The 18,691-nt window shown below is 41.7% G+C and overlaps 1 protein-coding gene across 8 annotated transcripts in view; it reads right to left on the reverse strand.

Annotated features, from left to right (window-relative positions):
* The window catches only part of scn1lab (sodium channel, voltage-gated, type I like, alpha b), a 41,136-nt gene extending 22,717 nt beyond the window's left edge, over window positions 1-18,419 (reverse strand). For 2 of the 8 annotated variants that reach the window (XM_048979148.1, XM_048979142.1), the window contains exons 1-11: window positions 17,458-18,417; window positions 8,914-9,230; window positions 7,784-7,902; window positions 7,374-7,463; window positions 7,079-7,207; window positions 6,138-6,229; window positions 4,703-4,933; window positions 4,050-4,113; window positions 3,567-3,708; window positions 2,168-2,374; window positions 1,184-1,465 (exon numbers count right to left, since the gene is read on the reverse strand). In XM_048979148.1, coding sequence (XP_048835105.1) covers window positions 1,184-1,465; window positions 2,168-2,374; window positions 3,567-3,708; window positions 4,050-4,113; window positions 4,703-4,933; window positions 6,138-6,229; window positions 7,079-7,207; window positions 7,374-7,463; window positions 7,784-7,902; window positions 8,914-9,177 — 1,620 coding nt within the window. In that variant the 5' untranslated portion in view covers window positions 9,178-9,230; window positions 17,458-18,417. Of the gene's footprint in view, window positions 1-1,183; window positions 1,466-2,167; window positions 2,375-3,566; window positions 3,709-4,049; window positions 4,114-4,702; window positions 4,934-6,137; window positions 6,230-6,337; window positions 6,430-7,078; window positions 7,208-7,373; window positions 7,464-7,783; window positions 7,903-8,913; window positions 9,231-12,022; window positions 12,120-15,767; window positions 15,920-17,457 lie in introns of those variants that run through there. The other 6 variants (XM_048979144.1, XM_048979146.1, XM_048979150.1 and 3 more) reach the window with 6 other exon arrangements.
* Between the last annotated feature and the right edge of the window lie 272 nt (window positions 18,420-18,691).

Below are 18,691 nucleotides of genomic sequence, written 5' to 3' on the forward strand. Positions count from 1 at the left end.
CCCTCACTGGAGTGACTGCAGTTGGTGTGTGCAGTGAAATCCAGTGTACTCAAGAACCCCAATCATGGGAACTGTTCTTGATTATTGTTTAGCTCACTTGTACTAGGAACAAAATCATGGACCGTCTGTGGGTTTCTAAGCACGGGGCTGAGAAACACTAAACTATCCACCGATTTCTCTTTTATTCTATCCATCATCAAATGTTTATTGTCGTCTTTTAACAAAAAAATAATACATTTATGGAATGGTACAATAACCTTAAATTTAAAGCAACGACCATAGCTAGTTGTGGCTACAGAGTATAAAAAAATGTACAACAGTTCTGTATTGTAGCATAGTGTTACTCTTCTGAATAAAAACATAAAACTGTGTGCATATCGGATCTGCTTTCTTTGCTTTGCAATCTAGATTTTTACCAAGTTCATTCTATGTGATTTCTCCTTTTTTGCTCAAAAAAACAATACAAGCAATATTTCCCCCAACACTCACAATAGCATTGCTCAAAAATTAGATTTGCGATAAATATAGACTTTATGAATGCCCTGCGGAGCCTCTTCCAAGGATTGCACTGGCAATAAAAATCCACTTTGGTCGTTTACATAAATTGACACCATCAGCTAATCGCTGTCCTGATAAGGATGAGGTGGCGAAAGCATGTGTTGCAGATGTTGATGGTTACTGTCACAGAACATGTGGGGAAGAGCATAAGGCAACAGAAGGTGCACAGATTTGTATGAATGATCCAAGAAATATTATACGTTTGACCCAGACCCAATGCATTATCAATGGGGAACAGATTACATAAATTAGTGCCAAGTAATCCAACCCAGTGTGGCATTTTCACATTACATCTATAACAAAAATCCCCAAGTCCACATATAAACACTACAAAGAGCAGAAAAAGGCAAGGTGAAGACATATGATTTGCATGCCTAGTGTGCTTTGCAATTTAACTTGCCAGGATGCTGCTTTACATACTCTGCCCAGAAACTATGGAAAGAATATTAGTATAATGCATACAAATGTATACATGAGAAAAAAATCATGCTACTGCACGTGAAATAGCTAAACAGCTGTGATTAGATATTAATAGTGTTAAGATGGTGTTAAGATGACAGTCGAAGGGTATCATGCACACTGGATTGACATGAATGGCTGTGTTCTCTTGCTAACTGGGGTTCACCTGGTGTGGGGACGAGTGCCTCTTCTCATATGACAGCCTGTTGCCGTCGATGGAGAAGCGGAAACCCGTCCTTTTGATGCTGTCCTCCGACTCCGACTTGTGAAACTTCTCATCGTCTGCCTTCTCCTCCTCTCCCTCCTCCTTCTGCCTCCGCTTCTTGCGCCGGTTCCGCCTCTCCTTGGCGCTCTTGGAGCTCAGCTTGGATGCCTCGGAGGAGGACTCCGTGAGGCCCGCCCTCCCGCTGTACTCCCCGCTCCCGTTGGCTGCTTCCATAGCGGCCTGCTGTGGGAACAACCAACCAGTAGACGGTAATGGTTACCATGGCAACACTGGGGACTATTCCTGAACATAGCAGCGATGTGCAAACGGGTTTCTTCAGGGAGCAAAATCCACAGCTTCATAGGACTGTTCCTCAAACATATCGTGTGGCTGAGAATAGTTTATAAAATATTTCAGGAAAAACTATTTTTAAAAGACCTCTCAAGAATGATGGAAATTGAGATGCAGAATTTTCTATGGCTTGGGAATGGTCTTGTAATAGCTTGTACATGAATGCTACATTTCTGCATCCCTCTGAATAAAAATCAAATTCTCACTTCATAGTTGCTTATTTTTCACTTTCATGGTTTAAAATGTGACACATTGGTGAAATAGATTGGAACAAAATATAAGAATGCAACCAGTTACATAAACAATTGCAAACATCCTCTCATGAATAAAATGGAGCAACTTGCTTTCTCTTAAATGCATTCATTCTGTCCAGTCTCCCAGTGTTCTTATACCTAAAGATCCACTTTCAATAGGTTACATTCACTGCACAAAAAAGGTCACTGAACCTTCTTCACACAGGGTTGTCTTAACCACACTGTACCCTGGAATTAATTGGACTCTATTGTCACATGGGCTTTTGGATGAAGTGCAGGAATGCCTTTCAGTTCCATGAGCCAACATAGGGCCAACTGGAGCCCAACGGGGGCAGCATACTTGAGCTTCTTCCTGCTGTCTTTTGAGCTGCTCCAGCATCGCCTGGAACTCCTCCTCCTTCTGTTGGGCCTCTTCCATCGTAGCCTGGTTCTGCTCATCATAAGCCATGGCCACCACGGCCAGGATCAGGTTCACCAGGTAGAAGGAGCCCAGGAAGATGACCAGGACGAAGAAGATCATGTAGGTTTTCCCTGCGGCTCTCAAGGTCTGAAACACAAATGGAGACTTCAGACGACCTCCCATCTGTTACAGTCATCAGACAGGACTTTTTTTTTTTAATGTGAACTTCTAGTATCGACAGAAATCAAATCCACTAAAACAACACATTCGTAAAGAAATTACGAAAAAAAGCATCTATTGTTGTGGAAAATCATGCCAACTCTGTGAGAAAGTAAACATTTCGCAGCAATAAATTCAATGTAAAAGAGAGGTTATTCAATTTATTTGGTTTATATAGTAAAGCCATGTAACACCAGAAGTTGGTCATTTTTATTTCCTTAAAATCTTTTATTTTTTATATTTAACTTTATAGACACCAATCACATGGTGCCATTTTAATAAAACACTGGACACCATCTGAGAGAGACGACACAAAGCAGGAGTAAAACGAACTTTCATTTAAAAAGCAGCACCTTCCCAAAAGCACCATTTAAACAACACTAATGGGAGAAGGACAATATAAATATTAGCATAAATGACACGACACGATTCAAAATTAAAATTCTTCACTGGAATTATGTAAACCGATGAACTGTTGATTGTGAATGAAGAGCAGGACTAAGCAAACACTGCACGCTCTGGCCAAACACTGCGGTAGATCATAATGAAAGTACAATGACAGCAGAAATGAAGTCGACCTCCTAACGAAGCAAATGGACGTACAAGCGCAAACTCATAATGATATTTCGCCTGCAGGAATTAAAAAAACAAACAAAGATTTAAAGGACTCATATATCTAATACTCTACATGAAGTTTGATCGTAAACCATGGAATGTAGGGGTGGGGGGTTGCTCAGGTACGTTTTAGAACATTCACAAAGAAAATACCTACAAATACTTTAACGATTCAATGCAAACTAATGAAACCCGAGTTATATCTGTGTTTTTAATAATGATATTTAATAAATGATCTATTTTAGAAATATATCTTGTTGCTTGTTTATGCTCGACTGACAAGCTACGATGACGCATTTAGGTATCAGCTTTCACTGATGCTATACGATCAAAAGCTGCGAACAATAAAATGCAATAGACCTCACTGATATTTACCCTTTAATTAAAACATTAAGGGATGACTTAATCGACATACAAATTCTCAGGTAAAATTGCTTGATGTATCACTTGATGCATCACGAACGCAATGAAATCTAATAACGATCCCCTGGTCTTTGCTACAGACCTGCTGGTAGAGATTCTCCCAAAAGTCCTGAGTCATGAGTCGGAAGAGGGACAGGAAGGCCCAGCTGAAGGTGTCGAAGCTGGTGTATCCATAATCTGGGTTGCGGCCGCCTTTCTGGCATGAGAAACCCTCTGGACATTGCCTGACACACAGGGAACCACACAGCCCCTTTCATTTCACTCATTCACTTTTTTATATTCATTTTAATTACAATTTAGAGGAGACCGGGGACATTGTAGAACGGGGTCAGTTGTTTTAAGTAATTTCCTAACATAGATTCTTCCCTTAAATGCCCCCAAACACCATGCTTAGCAAACCTGTAAAACCTTACTTAGAAAGGAAACAAAATCCTGTATTGATTTAAGTTTTATAAAGATGGAAATGAAAAAAAAACCAAATCAACAATTATCCACAGTCTCCCCTTTGCGACTGCAAATATGCGGCCCGGATATAATCGGTGATGCAGAAAGTCTGCAATCTTACCCAGCATCACTTGCATTTCCGCACAGAAGAGCATCTCTTCGATTTGGTAAGAAATAATAGTTACCTTGATGAAGAATGAAAATAAGAATAAGAATTAGGTGTGAACCATCAGCGATAACCGAACGTGCATTATAAAATTACCAAGGACGAAAACTGCATCAGTTACAGCAGGAGCATGAGACAGAACACATGCAGACTAGCTGCACTGTCGTGAGCCTCCAGCACCAGGAGCAGGTAATTGATTTGATGTAAACTTGAAAGCGAGACCCTCGCTGAGGGGTACAGCTGCCTAATGGCAATATGACTCCCCGACACCCTGGTCATGACTGTACAGCCTTCAGCGGTGGAATCGTTGTGTCCAGCTCATTTGCTCTGAATCGGTGAGTCAGGCTTCTCTTCCTAAGGACACAAGGAGCTTACCCCCCCCCCCCCCCCTTCCATCAAGCAGAGCCAGACCATCCCCCCCCCCCCCCCCTCCCCATTTGCCATGTGTGCCATTTCGTATCACGATTCACTGCAAGGACACTCCCCCTTTTCTCGCTTATCGCCTTATATATGACTTAAACATTCTGATTCTGTGGTGACCTGCTAGAAAGCCCCCCCCCCCTCCCCCCCCCCCCCCCACAAGAAAAGGGAAAAGCCAAAGTGCTTACTTTCGTCATTGAGATAACTGGTCCAGTTAAACGACTCTGTCAGGTTTGAGGTCGTCACATTGTCCATGGTGTCATTCCCCAGAGGAATCTTTACACACTTCTGCCTCAAATTACCCATAAATAGCTGCAGCCCTATTAGTGCAAACACACTCAGACAGAAGACCGTGAGAATCATCACGTCCGACAGTTTCTTCACCGATTGGATCAGGGCCCCTACGATGGTCTTCAGACCTGCAAAAGATGAAAGAAACCCTTTCCTGTTATCTGAAGGGGACCCACGCGGCGCGGAAAGAATGAGCAAAGATTCTATGAGCTTCTGAATGTCATGGGGATGTGGGACAAAGGTGCTGCTGTAAGCTGATGCGCTCAGATTGCTTGTTAGAAAGAAACAGCATAAATAACAACTTATAAAAAGAGACCTGGCCCCCATTTAATTGTGAATCAGGGGTCTAGTGATGGCAGACGAGGTGTTTTTTAACCAATTGGATCACCTCAGATGTGATTACATTTTCCTCAATTAACATGTGGGCCACGTCATGCAGGCTATCTTTTCTGAAGGTGCATCTCCAAGCAGATAAACCAGCCTCCAGCTTATATCACGTGCATTTAGTCTCCAGACCAGCTGAATCTGAGGGTCGCGGCCAGCAACCTGTGCCAGCCCCTCAAGCCCTTATTCTCGTCCCCTTGTTGGCAATTTATATATTTTCAACCCACACGACGGGGGAAAACATTCCAAGTTCACACAGACAGGTGATATTCAAACCCCCGATCCTGGAGGTGTGAGGTAACGGTGCTATTCACTGAGACACTGCGCTATCTTGTTAACTGTTTATACATATAATACTGCAGCATTATCTTAGGGCTGTCCAATTAAAGCTAGTTCCGAAGAAGCACGTGTTATTTACCACCATAAATGCTTGGAGCAGAAAAGAGTGCTATCGGCAATACAGGAACATGCAGTGTTTGTGAGTGTGTATCAGATTAGGCGTGATACACACACACACAGGCCATCGAACGAGCACCATCCAGGTCAAACAGTCAGGGGAAAACCGTAACAAACACCAAAAGAAAATAAAGGATAGCCAGGCATCAACACAAATGCAACAGAACAGGCTGGATTTTGCAATGTCTCATGCAAAAAAAAAAATAAATAAAATAAAATAAAATAAAATAAAAATCTATAGAATTCCCAAGGCTGCTCTTAGAAAAAAAATAGAAAAAAAAAAAGCAAAAAAATCTAAAAGCAGAGAATCCATTCCATAGTGATGGAGTTGCTGAAGATTCCTGCTTTTACTAGCTGCTTTGCTCTATGAGAGGCAAGCGGTCGAACCTTGAGAAGTAAAAGTGTAAGGCGAGGTGACCCTTTTGTTTTGTCTGGATGGAGTGAACACCAGCCTTCACCCTTTTGACCTTTGACCTTTAACCTGGCTCTCACCTGGGATGACTGATATAGTTTTCAGGGCTCGGAGAACCCTGAACGTTCTCAGTGCCGAGACATTGCCCAGGTCCACAAACTCTGTCACATATCTGTAATAGGGGAGGTCACACACAAGACGCCATGACAGGACACCAAGGAACAGTCGGAGGAAGCATTGCACAAGGGCTGTCTGACACCTAACAGTGAGCACTCCTTACCTGGAATTACTGAAATAGTTTTCAAAGCTCTCAGTACTCTGAAAGTGCGCAGAGCTGAAACATTGCCTAGGCTTACAAACTCTGTTACATACCTGCAGGATTAAATGCACAGTTACAATAGGACTATTCACAATGTTCAAGCTCCACACACAGTCGGGGGCTTATAGCCTTGCATCCTTTATTATTTTCCTGCATGTGCTGCGCTAGCAGACACGCAGGTCTCTATGGCAATAAGAAGGGTCAGATGTTTTCACACTTTGCTCTCATTAATCCACTGTGGATGCACATGGTAACACCTTTCAGTGAAGGAGCGTGCATTCCTTCTCATCTTTGTGTCACTGCAGACACACTGGCAATATGCAGTGCAAAATGAGCAAATAACACTCCTGCTAATCTATAGACTAAATATCACAAAAACATGAATAAAAGAGACCGGTTCATATTTTCCTTTCCCCCACTGTGGCTTTGAGGAAAGACAGATAGGATTAAGTAAAAATATCCAAAAGTATTGTGGCGAATAAAATATAGTGGCCACTGGGCCACACTGTGTCATAATGAGTGAAAATATTTAAGCAACGGTTTTAAATTATTAAGTAGTTTTAATATAGCAGTAAAGTTCAGGGTTTTAATGTTTGTGAAAGCATAGACAGCTGTGAGTTTAGCAGGGCTGTGAGCTTTGTTACACTGTCACTGGCCAAGCGGTAACAGTAACAGCATGAGTGGATGAAGCAGGATACTTACGCCATGAGTATAACACTGAAATCCAGCCAGTTCCAGGGATCCCGCAGGAAGGTAAATTTCCCGACACAGAAGCCTCTCGCAAGGATTTTTATCAGACATTCAAAAGTGTAAATTCCAGTGAACGTGTACCTGCAAATGAAAGGCCTCATGTTACGCTACATTAGCACTTTCACAGCGGAAATAAACATTTCTGAAGTTTTTCGTTTCTGACAGCAGCAACTCCCAACATGAAAACAACAACAACAAACAACAACAACAAACAACAATAATAATAATAATTTTGACAGTGACTTACTCTACATTCTTTGCCCACTCTGGGGGGTTACTCAAAGTCATGAATGCACAGTTGGTCAGGATAGTGCACATGATTAAAAAGCTGAACAACATGGAAATAGCCGTCAAGGAAATGCTACACAGGTTATGTAACTTTGCCCAGTTAGAATTAACAAAGAGTTCATTTCCAAAACCATGGGATATGTGGATGGGATAAGCTCATAAGTACCATTCATGTGGATTTACTGAGTGAGCTTTGGTTCCCAGTTTTGTTACATCTGATGGCCATTGCCAGTCTCATTTCAATAACAACAAAAATGGACTTTGGTCGTTTGCTCTTCAATTTATATATCAAAGATTCATGCATGTCACTCATGCATACACCCATACATACAGGTCCATTCTTGCACAATTCTACATGGCAAAGGATATGAATGTACCAAAACCATAATTGCTAATCTTCTAATGGGGTTGAAGGAGCTTAAGAAGTACAAGGCAGGAGTGGCGTTAAACCGGAAGATTGCCTTCCCGCGGTTCAATACTATAAAGGTCTAAAAAGAGAGACAGAGAGAAGAGGGTTAGGGTGGAGATTTTTTGTTTTCGCATGAGACCGCATTCAGAGCAAAGCTTTCCGACGCTCAGTGGCATCCAGTTCAGATCCCCACACTGCAATTCAATTTGTTTAAGCAACATCCCTTGAGCGATGTAACTTAATCTATGATGCGGTCCGCATCGTAAAAGCTACAAGCCCTGGGAGAACAGGAGGTTTTCTGGATGAGTGAACAAAGTGGCGATCGAATTTTGTGCGATGAGACGCTCGGACACCTACCTCAGCCACGGGGATGGTACGGCTTAGCAGATATATATGGAATAGAACATCATTACTGCAGAAATGTCTTCAGCAGCCTGCAATATAAGGCTGCGCAGATGTGGGTGTGTTATGGTGTATCTCACCAGGGTCACTGCTGTCTTAGTTATATGAGCCTTGCTTTTCGACCCAGACATTTAATCGCCTCTACGCTGTCACCTATGAGCCGCAGCATGCTGTCCTGTCACCTAAGCTACCGTGACGTCTCAGAGAGGATCACATCATGCTCCAGCAGCCAGGACACAAACAACAGGCATCAGAGCTAGTAAAAAACAGGCCTGTCAGTGGGCCTGGCCTACAATGTGAGACCAAACAAGAGCGGACTGACAGCCAATCGAAAAGCCGCAGGAGAGTCTCTAGAAAGAACCGATTTATCTGCAAAGTTCAAAATAAAATCTGCGATTAATACTTCTTCCTTATATTTTTTTTTCAATACCGAAACCTCTGAAATGTATGCAAAATGTAGTTAATCCACCACAAAATAACAAAAGAAGTATTTAGAAATTTCCATCCAATCACATTAAACCAACAGATGACTATGCATACATGCATCATCAGCAGTAACAGCTAACAGAAGAGCGAGCCAATAAAAATGACTCTGAAATGTGCAGGACACAGATTTATCCAATCGGTTGCTGCTCCTTATCTGACCGCATCCATAGCCCGCCTACATGGGAGGCTTAGCAGGACTCACTTGCTGATTGCTGTAATAAGGGTCCAGATCTTCCAGGGGGGTGGAAACCATTCCCTTCGGTGTGTCCCCATAAATAAATGGCAGGGACTTCCCCGCCTCCAGGTCACTGTTGGGCTTGGGGCCGTTTTCGTCGTCCTCATCTCGCCGCTCCCCTCTGGGCCTCTTGGACTTCTCTTCGGCGATCCGCTTCTCGATGGCATCGAGAGACTCGCGGCAGAACAAGCGGAAGCTGTCTGGTCCCGGCGGTACAAGCAGCTGTGCCATCTTTTCATCCTGCACCTTCAGAATGAACGGTTAACCTCCTGCATAAGAAAGTGCTAGAACAACAAGAGGGAGAGTGGAAGACCACGTTAGCCACTGAGATTAGCTGCTGAAATTAGCCGACAAATGCGTGCCTGCTTTCAGTCCACAGCGTACATCCTACGTGGGCTGGAACATTTAACTTATTGGTCTAGACAAATGAACATCCCTCACTAATTTCCCTTAGACAACTGTTACAATTAGGGCTAACATCAGGGAAAAGAAACAGCTAATTTTATACTGAAATGTCATGTCACACTCTGCACCAATGAGTAGCAGATATTAGCAACAACGAGGAGAGTATCAACACTCGAATGGGATCAAGACACAAAACTTAGAGGAACATCATCTTCCCTAACTGCTGCCTCAGGACCCAGCCAGGATATCGCCATTTCTCAGAGCACATTACCACTACCAAAGAAAATAAAAGTTCTCACAAATTGTTGTATTTGCTGGCTAATCTCTGAGTCACTGCAGCTCCCTTAATACAGTGGGCAAGCACTTGTAACATGAAGTGCATTTAAACTAAAAATTGACTGTAAAACCAAATTAAGACTTTGGAACAATAATCTCTTCACACATAGATACATAAATCCCAGATGACAGGCCTCAGGCATAGCTAACAAAGCAGAAATTCCAGAGTTAAATGAGGCAACGTTGACCTGACACGGGTGGGACAAGGTTAGTAGATTAGAGATGTAATGTTGCACTAAACATCAGAGAATGATAGCCAGGCAGACTAGAAAGTGGCTTGAACCAATGTCTCATCAGATTCAGGATTTCTTTTCATTCAAGACCTAAGAAGTCCTAACTTCCTTGAGCTCCTGATGAAATCATACAGGGCACTGCATTTGGTCACAGGAAGCGAGAATATAGAGAACCAGACACCCTTCTGCCACACACATCTAACCAGGAAGCCCTACTTAATTGAATTTGGCCACATCATGTACTTTCTGGGTGTCTGCGTTATTCTATGTGCGAAACTACTTTCCAGTGATGAAGAAGTGACGAGCATCGCTGATTTTTTTTTCCCTTTGATGACTCAGCCTTGCATCCAGACAAACACGTCAGCTCACGATGACATCTGTGGTGCGTGAGCTCACAACTGGCTTTATACGGTTCTGAAACATGAGTGTGCATGATAATCTGGACAGCCGTTAGCTGCTTAGCCGTTACAATCGCCATTACAGGTATCAACTCTCCCTTTGTGGTAAAAGGATAATACACACTTTGGGGCAGAGCTCTCCTGACCGTGGTCTCTACAGATGATCTTCCAAGGTGTCCTGTCCTATGAAGCTCCTGCCTTCGTTTCTCTGAAGACCTCAATTCAACGTGCCCTTTCAGCAAGACTCAGACTGACAGATGATAGGTCCACCTTCGCAACAATTTTATGGTGCTTAGTTAAAGTGACATCCTACTGAGTACATTAACCACTTTCCCTACTCAAAGTTCTCACCTTGTCTGCAGGGGACACGAGAGCTATTCAAATAAGGCCAACAGATTCTTTGAAGCAGTTACAGTATAGAGTTTTGGTATCACTTCAGTTTAAGGAGCTTTATGTTGACATACATGGTTCACCGTCCCTGCAGATACATGGCACAAGTAAGAATGGGTGCATTTAAATGGACATTTACAAAGACCCTCACAGGCCCTCACATGTTTGTCTGTCATGTTCAATTGGGATTACATCGTCTTCGATTAACTTTTTTGTTGTTATGCTTTGCTACTATCCATAAGAACTTAAGCAAACAATCTTGATTCTTTCAACCCGAATTCATTATCATTCATAAACATCCTCAGCCAAATATTTCGATTGACTAGAAGCCAAAATGTTTTTACGATTAATGTCAGTGCTGAAAACGATGCTGGCTGTCATAAATTGCAGCTGTTTAAGAACGAATATGGAAGCCATTTCTCAAAATACTGAATGATAATGAATAGTCAGAAATACCATATTGTAAAACTGCACAATTTATAATACATTATGTACGTCAACATAGAACGCCCACATCACAAAGTGATGCCAACTATTGTTTTTTTTGAGAAGTGTAAAGGACCAGGAGGACTCAGGTGCACCTAGAATAATCCATTCTAGTTTGCAGTAACATGCACATTCTGTCTTCATGCACTCAAGGAACATTCTATCACATGCAGCTAGCAGCAACCATGGAGTTGGCAGAGTGACACATGAGAAAGCTGGTCTTCCCTATTCTGAATAATGCACCACACTATCCAGAATGGGACCTCCGAGCAGAGGAGCAGGCGGAGGGTCGTCGTGCTTCGTATGCAAAAAAAAAATACTTTTTTTTGAGTTTTTTTTTTTTTTTTTTTTTTTTTTTGCCATGTCGTTCATAATTTGCCTCAAAGTCCCAGACTACCATGGTCATGCACTCCCAGTGAGCTAAGCTTTAACACGGCAAGCATTTGGGCCCAACAAATGGCCACTGAGCAACAGCGTAGGTGACTAATTTCATTTGAGTAGACAAGGCCTTGAGGTCAATTCTGATTGGTTGGGGAGAAACTCAGAAAAAAAGATGGATGAAATGTCATATGTTGTGATTCTCCTATTGGTCTCTGCTGGATCCTCATTTTGTAATCACTGCATTATTTATGCATACATATTATAATGTTCAACCAGTGCACTGCATTCTGATATGAAATGTATGAAATGCTTTATGGTTGAAAAGCAATTCTATAAGATTTTACAAAATCTGTTTGTAGACTATAATGGAATTCAGAAGCAACCCCCAACTTAGGATGTAGTCAATGAATTGCCAGGGTGGAGTCATGCCAAGTCCCTGGTACCAACCTTTGTCTAAGCCCAAGGGCGGAGGCCCCTCCATTAATACATGTTTTTTTGCCATCCATTTATTTTAGAATGCTTCTATCAGAGCATAGGGTCCAGGCTGGAAGACAAAAACACTCACACAATAATGCAGTTCTCTTGGCAACAACAGCAATTGTCACAAACTACAGTACTTGGACTACATCAGTCTTTCTCAACCCGACTCTCAGGGACCCCCAGACAGTCCATGTTTTTGCTCCCTCCCAGCGCCGGGGCTGGCAGGGAGCTGAGAGGGAGCAGAAATGTGGACCATCTGGGGGTCCCTGAGGACCGGGTTGAGAAACACTGTTCTACATCCAGGTGCAGATAATTTCCTCGCTGCTGGTGTGCAGACGTCCATAAACAGCGCAGATGCATGACAAAGAAACAGAATCAGGGTGTGTCTGTCACCAAAGCACATTGACAATTTGGTTTAAAATAAGGCAAGATGCATCATTTCTTTGGTAAGTAACATGAATGAATAAGAAAACCAGCCAATTTGTCTGAAGGGGATGTCGGACAGACAGTAACAATTTCTAGCATCAAAAAGTATTAAGAAGTTAAACTTGTGTTGCTTGTAGTTAACAAAAGGTAAAATTGTTTCATAATTAAATTTTGGGTAGCACTTGTGGGGGCACAAATAATGTAGTAATATACTCTTACTTAATGTATTTATTAACCAGAAACTACATGTTAGTTAAGTACTGACTGAGTTACTAAGTTATTTGTGTCCCCTCAAGTAAAGTGTTACCAATTTTTTTTGATGAATTAATTTTAAGCAGTATTTACTAGAAAGAAAATTTATAAATCTGGTCATATTTGATATAAGAATGGGTTTGAATATTGCATTTAAAAATCTCGGTTGTACTGTTTAAGTCTGCAAAGGGTGGATAATTGAAAAAAGAAGAATATATCTGGTCAAAACAAATAGTGAAACATGTAAAGCATGTATTGAAAATCTCCCACGAGCCACAGAAATAATATATTTCAAGACGGGCAAAGGAAACTGTTTGTGGCTCTGTTGGGTCTCGGCCAAAGTAACGGTCAGCAAATCGCGGCCTCGCGCTTCTGTCCCCTGAAGCACGTGCCGCCATTGGGAATGCTAGCTGGCTAGGTGACTGACAGCGACGGCCATTTAACGTGCGGCAAAATACACAGCGAAGTCCTCTGCCCTCACCCTCACGCCCGACACCTTACTGGGGGGGACAGCCTGTGGTTTATTCATCTCCAGGGTACACAGTTCATTAGTCATCTGTAGCCTCCCTTACAGTGGGGACCATTTTAATTGTACCACGACACACGCGGGGCTCCCTGAATTTTAAAACAGGAATACATTCTTGTTATTTCAAAGAAGGGCCGCTAACAATGCGAGGCGACAGTGGTCAGAGACTCAAAATGGCATGACATTTCGTTTCTGTGTCTCCGTAATTGGCTAGAAAGTTTGGCGCCATCATTTACATTGGAAGAGATGAGAGTGGCATTATACATTTACTCATCTATCTGAAGCTTTTATCCAAAGTGATTTACAGTAGAGGGAAGGGCTACGATTGATGCATGCTCCCTGGGATTTGAACCCATGACCTTTGCATTGACGGTGCTGACTTGCCGAGCTAAACTTTGGCGCGAATTGAAATGACACAGGGAAGCTGTCCGAATGGACAGAGGGACTCCTGGATGGGGCCACCTGCCGGCATTTTCGCATGTTTGCTTAGCGCTTAGCTGGTCCTGCCTCTCCCACTTTTTGCTTTGTTCCCTAAATCCATCCCAAAGACCCACTTTGTTCCCTCTAGAGGCTTGAAGAGCAGCGCAAACAAGCCCATCCTGAAAACCCAGGTGTGCAATTCGCTCTAACCCCCACTGTCCTCCTTGCCAGGCCCTCAAATGATCTCACCTTCTCCGGAAGCACATCCCACAGGAAACAGTACATATCCCCTATAGCATCACAGCCATTCCCAGAAATAAATATATCTATACCCTATTACACAGTGAGAAAGTAAGTGCTCTGCTAAATTTTAATAACAATACCAAGGGTAATGTTTACATTTCAGTAATCTTGAGGGCCTTATATTGCACATCAACCAAACAGCCAGCTTTTCCCTTTACTGTCCCGTGATTTCAAACGATGGTATTGTCAGACTGAATATCTGGCAAGTATAAAAAGTTATTACAGTATAAATAATATAAGGCACTTGCCTGAAACAGATGAGACAAGGCTTCTGACTGTGAGAAATTCATAATAAAATGACATATAATATTAGTATATAAAATAATATAGTCATGCTTTTTTGACAAACTTCGGATGACAGCATGAAGTGGCGAGAGGTGAATAACGCTTTAAATAGGTGTACACATGAAAAAAATGCTTATTACATATAAAATGACTATCTGCAAATCTCTGCCATTGGTCATGGTTTATCCTGTTTTATATTTAAGGTATAAAACTGGGGCGTAGGCGACTGCTGCTGTCCACGGTGCTGAAAGACGTTTTCGGTTTGTTTTCGTAAATGTATTGACCGGTATTGTCACGTGAATGCAAATGTATATTATACATATAGTTTCCCCGAAATATAAGTCGACAAAAATGTGCATCGTAACAACACGAATGCAATCAAAGCTTCGGCACCACGCAACGATCTCAAAGCTATTGTAAATCTAAGTATGTATATGTTAATCTCAGAATTATTCTAAGGTTTCCCAGTTTGATCGCAGCAGTCCAGCAATAGGCTACAGAATGTCGCCCAAGACTTTTCTTAAAGGGTACATATGATGTACATATTCATAGGCTTTATTCGAATGCCATAACCTCACTGCGATCGCCAATTTCTAACGCTGTCTTGATATTTCCATGCAACCAAAAGACGCTATGAAAGTGTATGCAAGCATATGTGATGCAAGAAAACATATATGACCAAGAAAATCGCCAATAGCCATTCTACATTACATCCAATAGCGATCCCATTTTGCAGCACAGCACAGCTTTGGGTGGTAGCACTAGAAACTTCGAGGGGCGGTCCGTCAGTTTCTCTGACTATTAGTAGAAAAATTATATTTTAAAGAGACTTTATGGTGCAACTGATAAATCATCGGGAGCATCAAAGTCTAGAACAACATAGATGACGCAAACGTAACTGGAAGGTATAACACAATCTTTTTATAGGCGAATGCAATTGTTGAACATTGTGAGTAGAAAATGGACCGTTTTACTAAGAGGAGCCGAAATACAATGCTTGCACGGAGTCGTAAATCCTAACTATTGCATATGCTACAACAGACACATAGATCCGTCAAAGCTTACTCCAAACCAGTTGCAATCAAGATCACGTCATGCGCAGACCTTTTCCCCCCAAACAGCAAATATAGCTCCTGTTACAAAATAAACGACCAAATAGTGTTTGAAATATTATATTTTACAGGCAATATGGCATTATGATGCCAAATAATTATCTTGGAATGACCCTGTTTATTTTCTCCGCACACCCGCATAATAATAATTTATACATTTCTAAAATTAATGATTTCTATCTACTCCAACATCCGTCGACTAGTATTTCTTCATCTGTGCGACACGATTAATCGAAACGAATCAAAAAAGCAAAACGCGAAAGAATTGCATAAACAATTAGACACGACGCACAACTAAGAATGAATGAACTATTGTTTTTTTTTTTAATGAAATCAAACTTTATACGATAATTAATCCTAAGAGAAGATATGTAATTGAAAATGATACCTTGGCTGTGGAAGATTTTCGACTAGGAGAGCAAGCAGTAGCTGTCGCCATATTGAAGGTTTCATTTATTTCCATAGAGAAGCCTCCAACGCCTCTTTAGCTGCAACATCTCCACCCTGCCTTTGGAGAGTCCGGAGGATAACCAGACCCCCAAACGCCCTGCCCATTCACACTTCGTAAAGCGGCGGCTCAAAGCCACTCCTTATTCCAAATCTATTTCGAGAATATGTCAAGGCTATGTCGAAAAAAATGATTTCAATAATAATATCAACAACAACAATCAAACGCCATTCCCGTTTTATTTAACAGGTCGTTTCTGGAATACCAAGCTACGATCACAAGGAGAACAAATCTTAAAATGTAGAATGTTTTGTTGACAATCTTCTGCGTTTGTGTATCTATGTAAGTGTCTACATGCTTTTGGGTGTGAGAATTGGGCATGCATTAAATTACAGGGTATATTTGCGAATAGCCTAAATGATAGGGTGTGTTTTGGTAAAGGTCTACGTCAGTTTCATGCTGATATTTTTGAGGGCCAGGAAAACATTGAGCAAAATATCCCATGTTTCACAAAGCAATTGGATTTTCCTTTGGTTTACGGTGGCTTTCTTAGCCCTAAACCCAGATTTAATGCGATAGTGCTTTACCTGTTGATGCCATGAACGTTTTATGAAATGTAAATTCCGGTGATTTTTTTTTTTTTTTTTACCACAAACCGACTGTAGGTTAGCCTACCAACTACCATGTATAGTGGACTGCCTGTTATATTTATAGCAGATAAAATATTTGTACGATTGGCAGTCAACGTGCTTGAAATAATTGCATAATTTCCTTGGTCGTGAAAGCTCATTAACCCCAGAAGCTACCGGTTATTCTGAGCCGAAGTGAAAAATTCAGCCCAAGATGTCAGCTTCCTACAAATGAGAAATGTCCAGCCAACAGGCAGGGAAGGTCATCTTCGTGCACAGACAGGTGAAATAATTGAATGTATGTTGCAGATTCATACTGATTCTGGCATTAATATCTTTTTTTTCGTACTCGGTCACTGTAATGCATGGACTGACAAAATGATGGACCTAATGAACGATCACAACCTCAGCGACCAAATTCAACCGACTTCAAATAAACGATTTATTAGTAAATAAAATGGGATGCTACACTGTTAAACGCACGACGTACAAGCACGACCCAAAGCCTGGTACATTTATTCGCGGGTTACCACGGCATTGACGATCACAGAGGCAATAGCTGACGCCTTTCACTGTCGCTCAGTATAAAAATTATTATACACGAGGCCATCGATTTCACTTGTAAACGGCTTGCAATACGCCTTGAGATTATTTTTGTGTGTTTTATGTGCAATTTAAATAGACCTGTGTCTTATTTTGTAAATCTTTTCGAAATGCCAACGATTACACATTAATCTTCATGATGACTGTTTTAACATGATGACGTTTTAAGACATCTAATGATAACACCAACAACCAAATACAGGTTATTTGTAAATATTTTCCATACATTAAAACCATCTTGTAATAAAGGGAAACAGTCGTGATTATTTTACCAAAGGGCTACAACATTTTATAGTTCACAATTGTATTTTGGGTGCAGCATATATAAAAAGCATTCGTGCATATTGTTCTGCACGTCTAATGATGTCGAAACGCAGGTTTTTCTTCTAAATACTCACCATTATGGTCCAAGGCAGGGGGATCTAAGAACGCCTGGCCGATCCTGTCATGTCTGCTTGACTTTTTTTTTTAGTTTGTTGTTTTTCTCCTCCAGCCAAATATCGTTGATGCCTTCTTAAGAGTAAATAAAACGGTAGTTATCCTTTGGGTGAATAAATCCCAGGTAGCGGAGAATAAACAATCACGTAAGAGAACTATCAATCGCTGCCAGTGTCGCCTCGCACCGCCGATCGACGCTTCCGGTCATTCATTACAGGGTTGGGAATGACGCCAAAGCCGCTCCGAGGAATTCATGCCTCAGCTGGAAAATTCAAGAAGGAGATGCTGCGTGATGCACCTATAATATCTGGAAAGGTGGATCGCGGAAAAAATGAACTAATTGTGTTTAGCTCAGACACGCAGTGTTTTCCACCAGCTTTTCCCCAGTCTTCAATGCGCGTACGATCGATAGGATGCCAAGGTCGCCCAATGCAAAATCCGGCAGGAGGAACCCGATTCGCAATGCATTTATATGGAGCGCTGATTAGACGTTATATATATATATTGCGGGAAAATGCTAATTGAATAGGTTTGCCTTTCATCGTGCGCTCATACCTTTAATTTTTTTACAGATACTTCTTAGTAATAACGATTGCCTTTAAATCCAGCACCGATAAACCGGATTTGTTTCGTGAGTGTTTTACTTTTAAAAAAATTGTCGTTCACGCGGAGTCGTGCAAACACACGTACACTCACGCTCGCACGTAGCTATGCTCATCGTATCTGTCCTCTGTTGTAAGTTTATGTGTTTTCATAAAGGACATAAAGAGCGATATTGATATCTTGGTTTTAAACCAGGCCGAAATGTATCGATCAGAATGAAAAATTAGGGAAGTAATGCCACCTAGTGACAGGTATTCCATTTAGAGGAACAGCAGAGAAAAGGTGCTCGACCTGTAGATATCAGAAACGGCCTTATAAGTTATATGAAAACACAGTAAGTACAGGAATCCTGCCGGCATGACGTGCCACACTGTCAGTAAGAGCACGCAGGTCTTAAAGGGGCTGTCCAACAAATATACATAAAACATTTTACATCCAATGCGATCTTCCCGAACGATGCGCAGTTTTTATTAAATAAATAATGGTTCCTGTGATTATGCATATTGATTGGTCACCGAAAGCCACCCCCGGTGTGTGACACATTTTTGCTGCGCCGTGTGTACCACCCCTGTGACGAATTTCTCATAAATG

Source organism: Brienomyrus brachyistius, chromosome 16 (assembly GCF_023856365.1).
Source record: "Brienomyrus brachyistius isolate T26 chromosome 16, BBRACH_0.4, whole genome shotgun sequence".
In the NCBI taxonomy this organism is placed as follows: Eukaryota; Metazoa; Chordata; class Actinopteri; order Osteoglossiformes; family Mormyridae; genus Brienomyrus; species Brienomyrus brachyistius.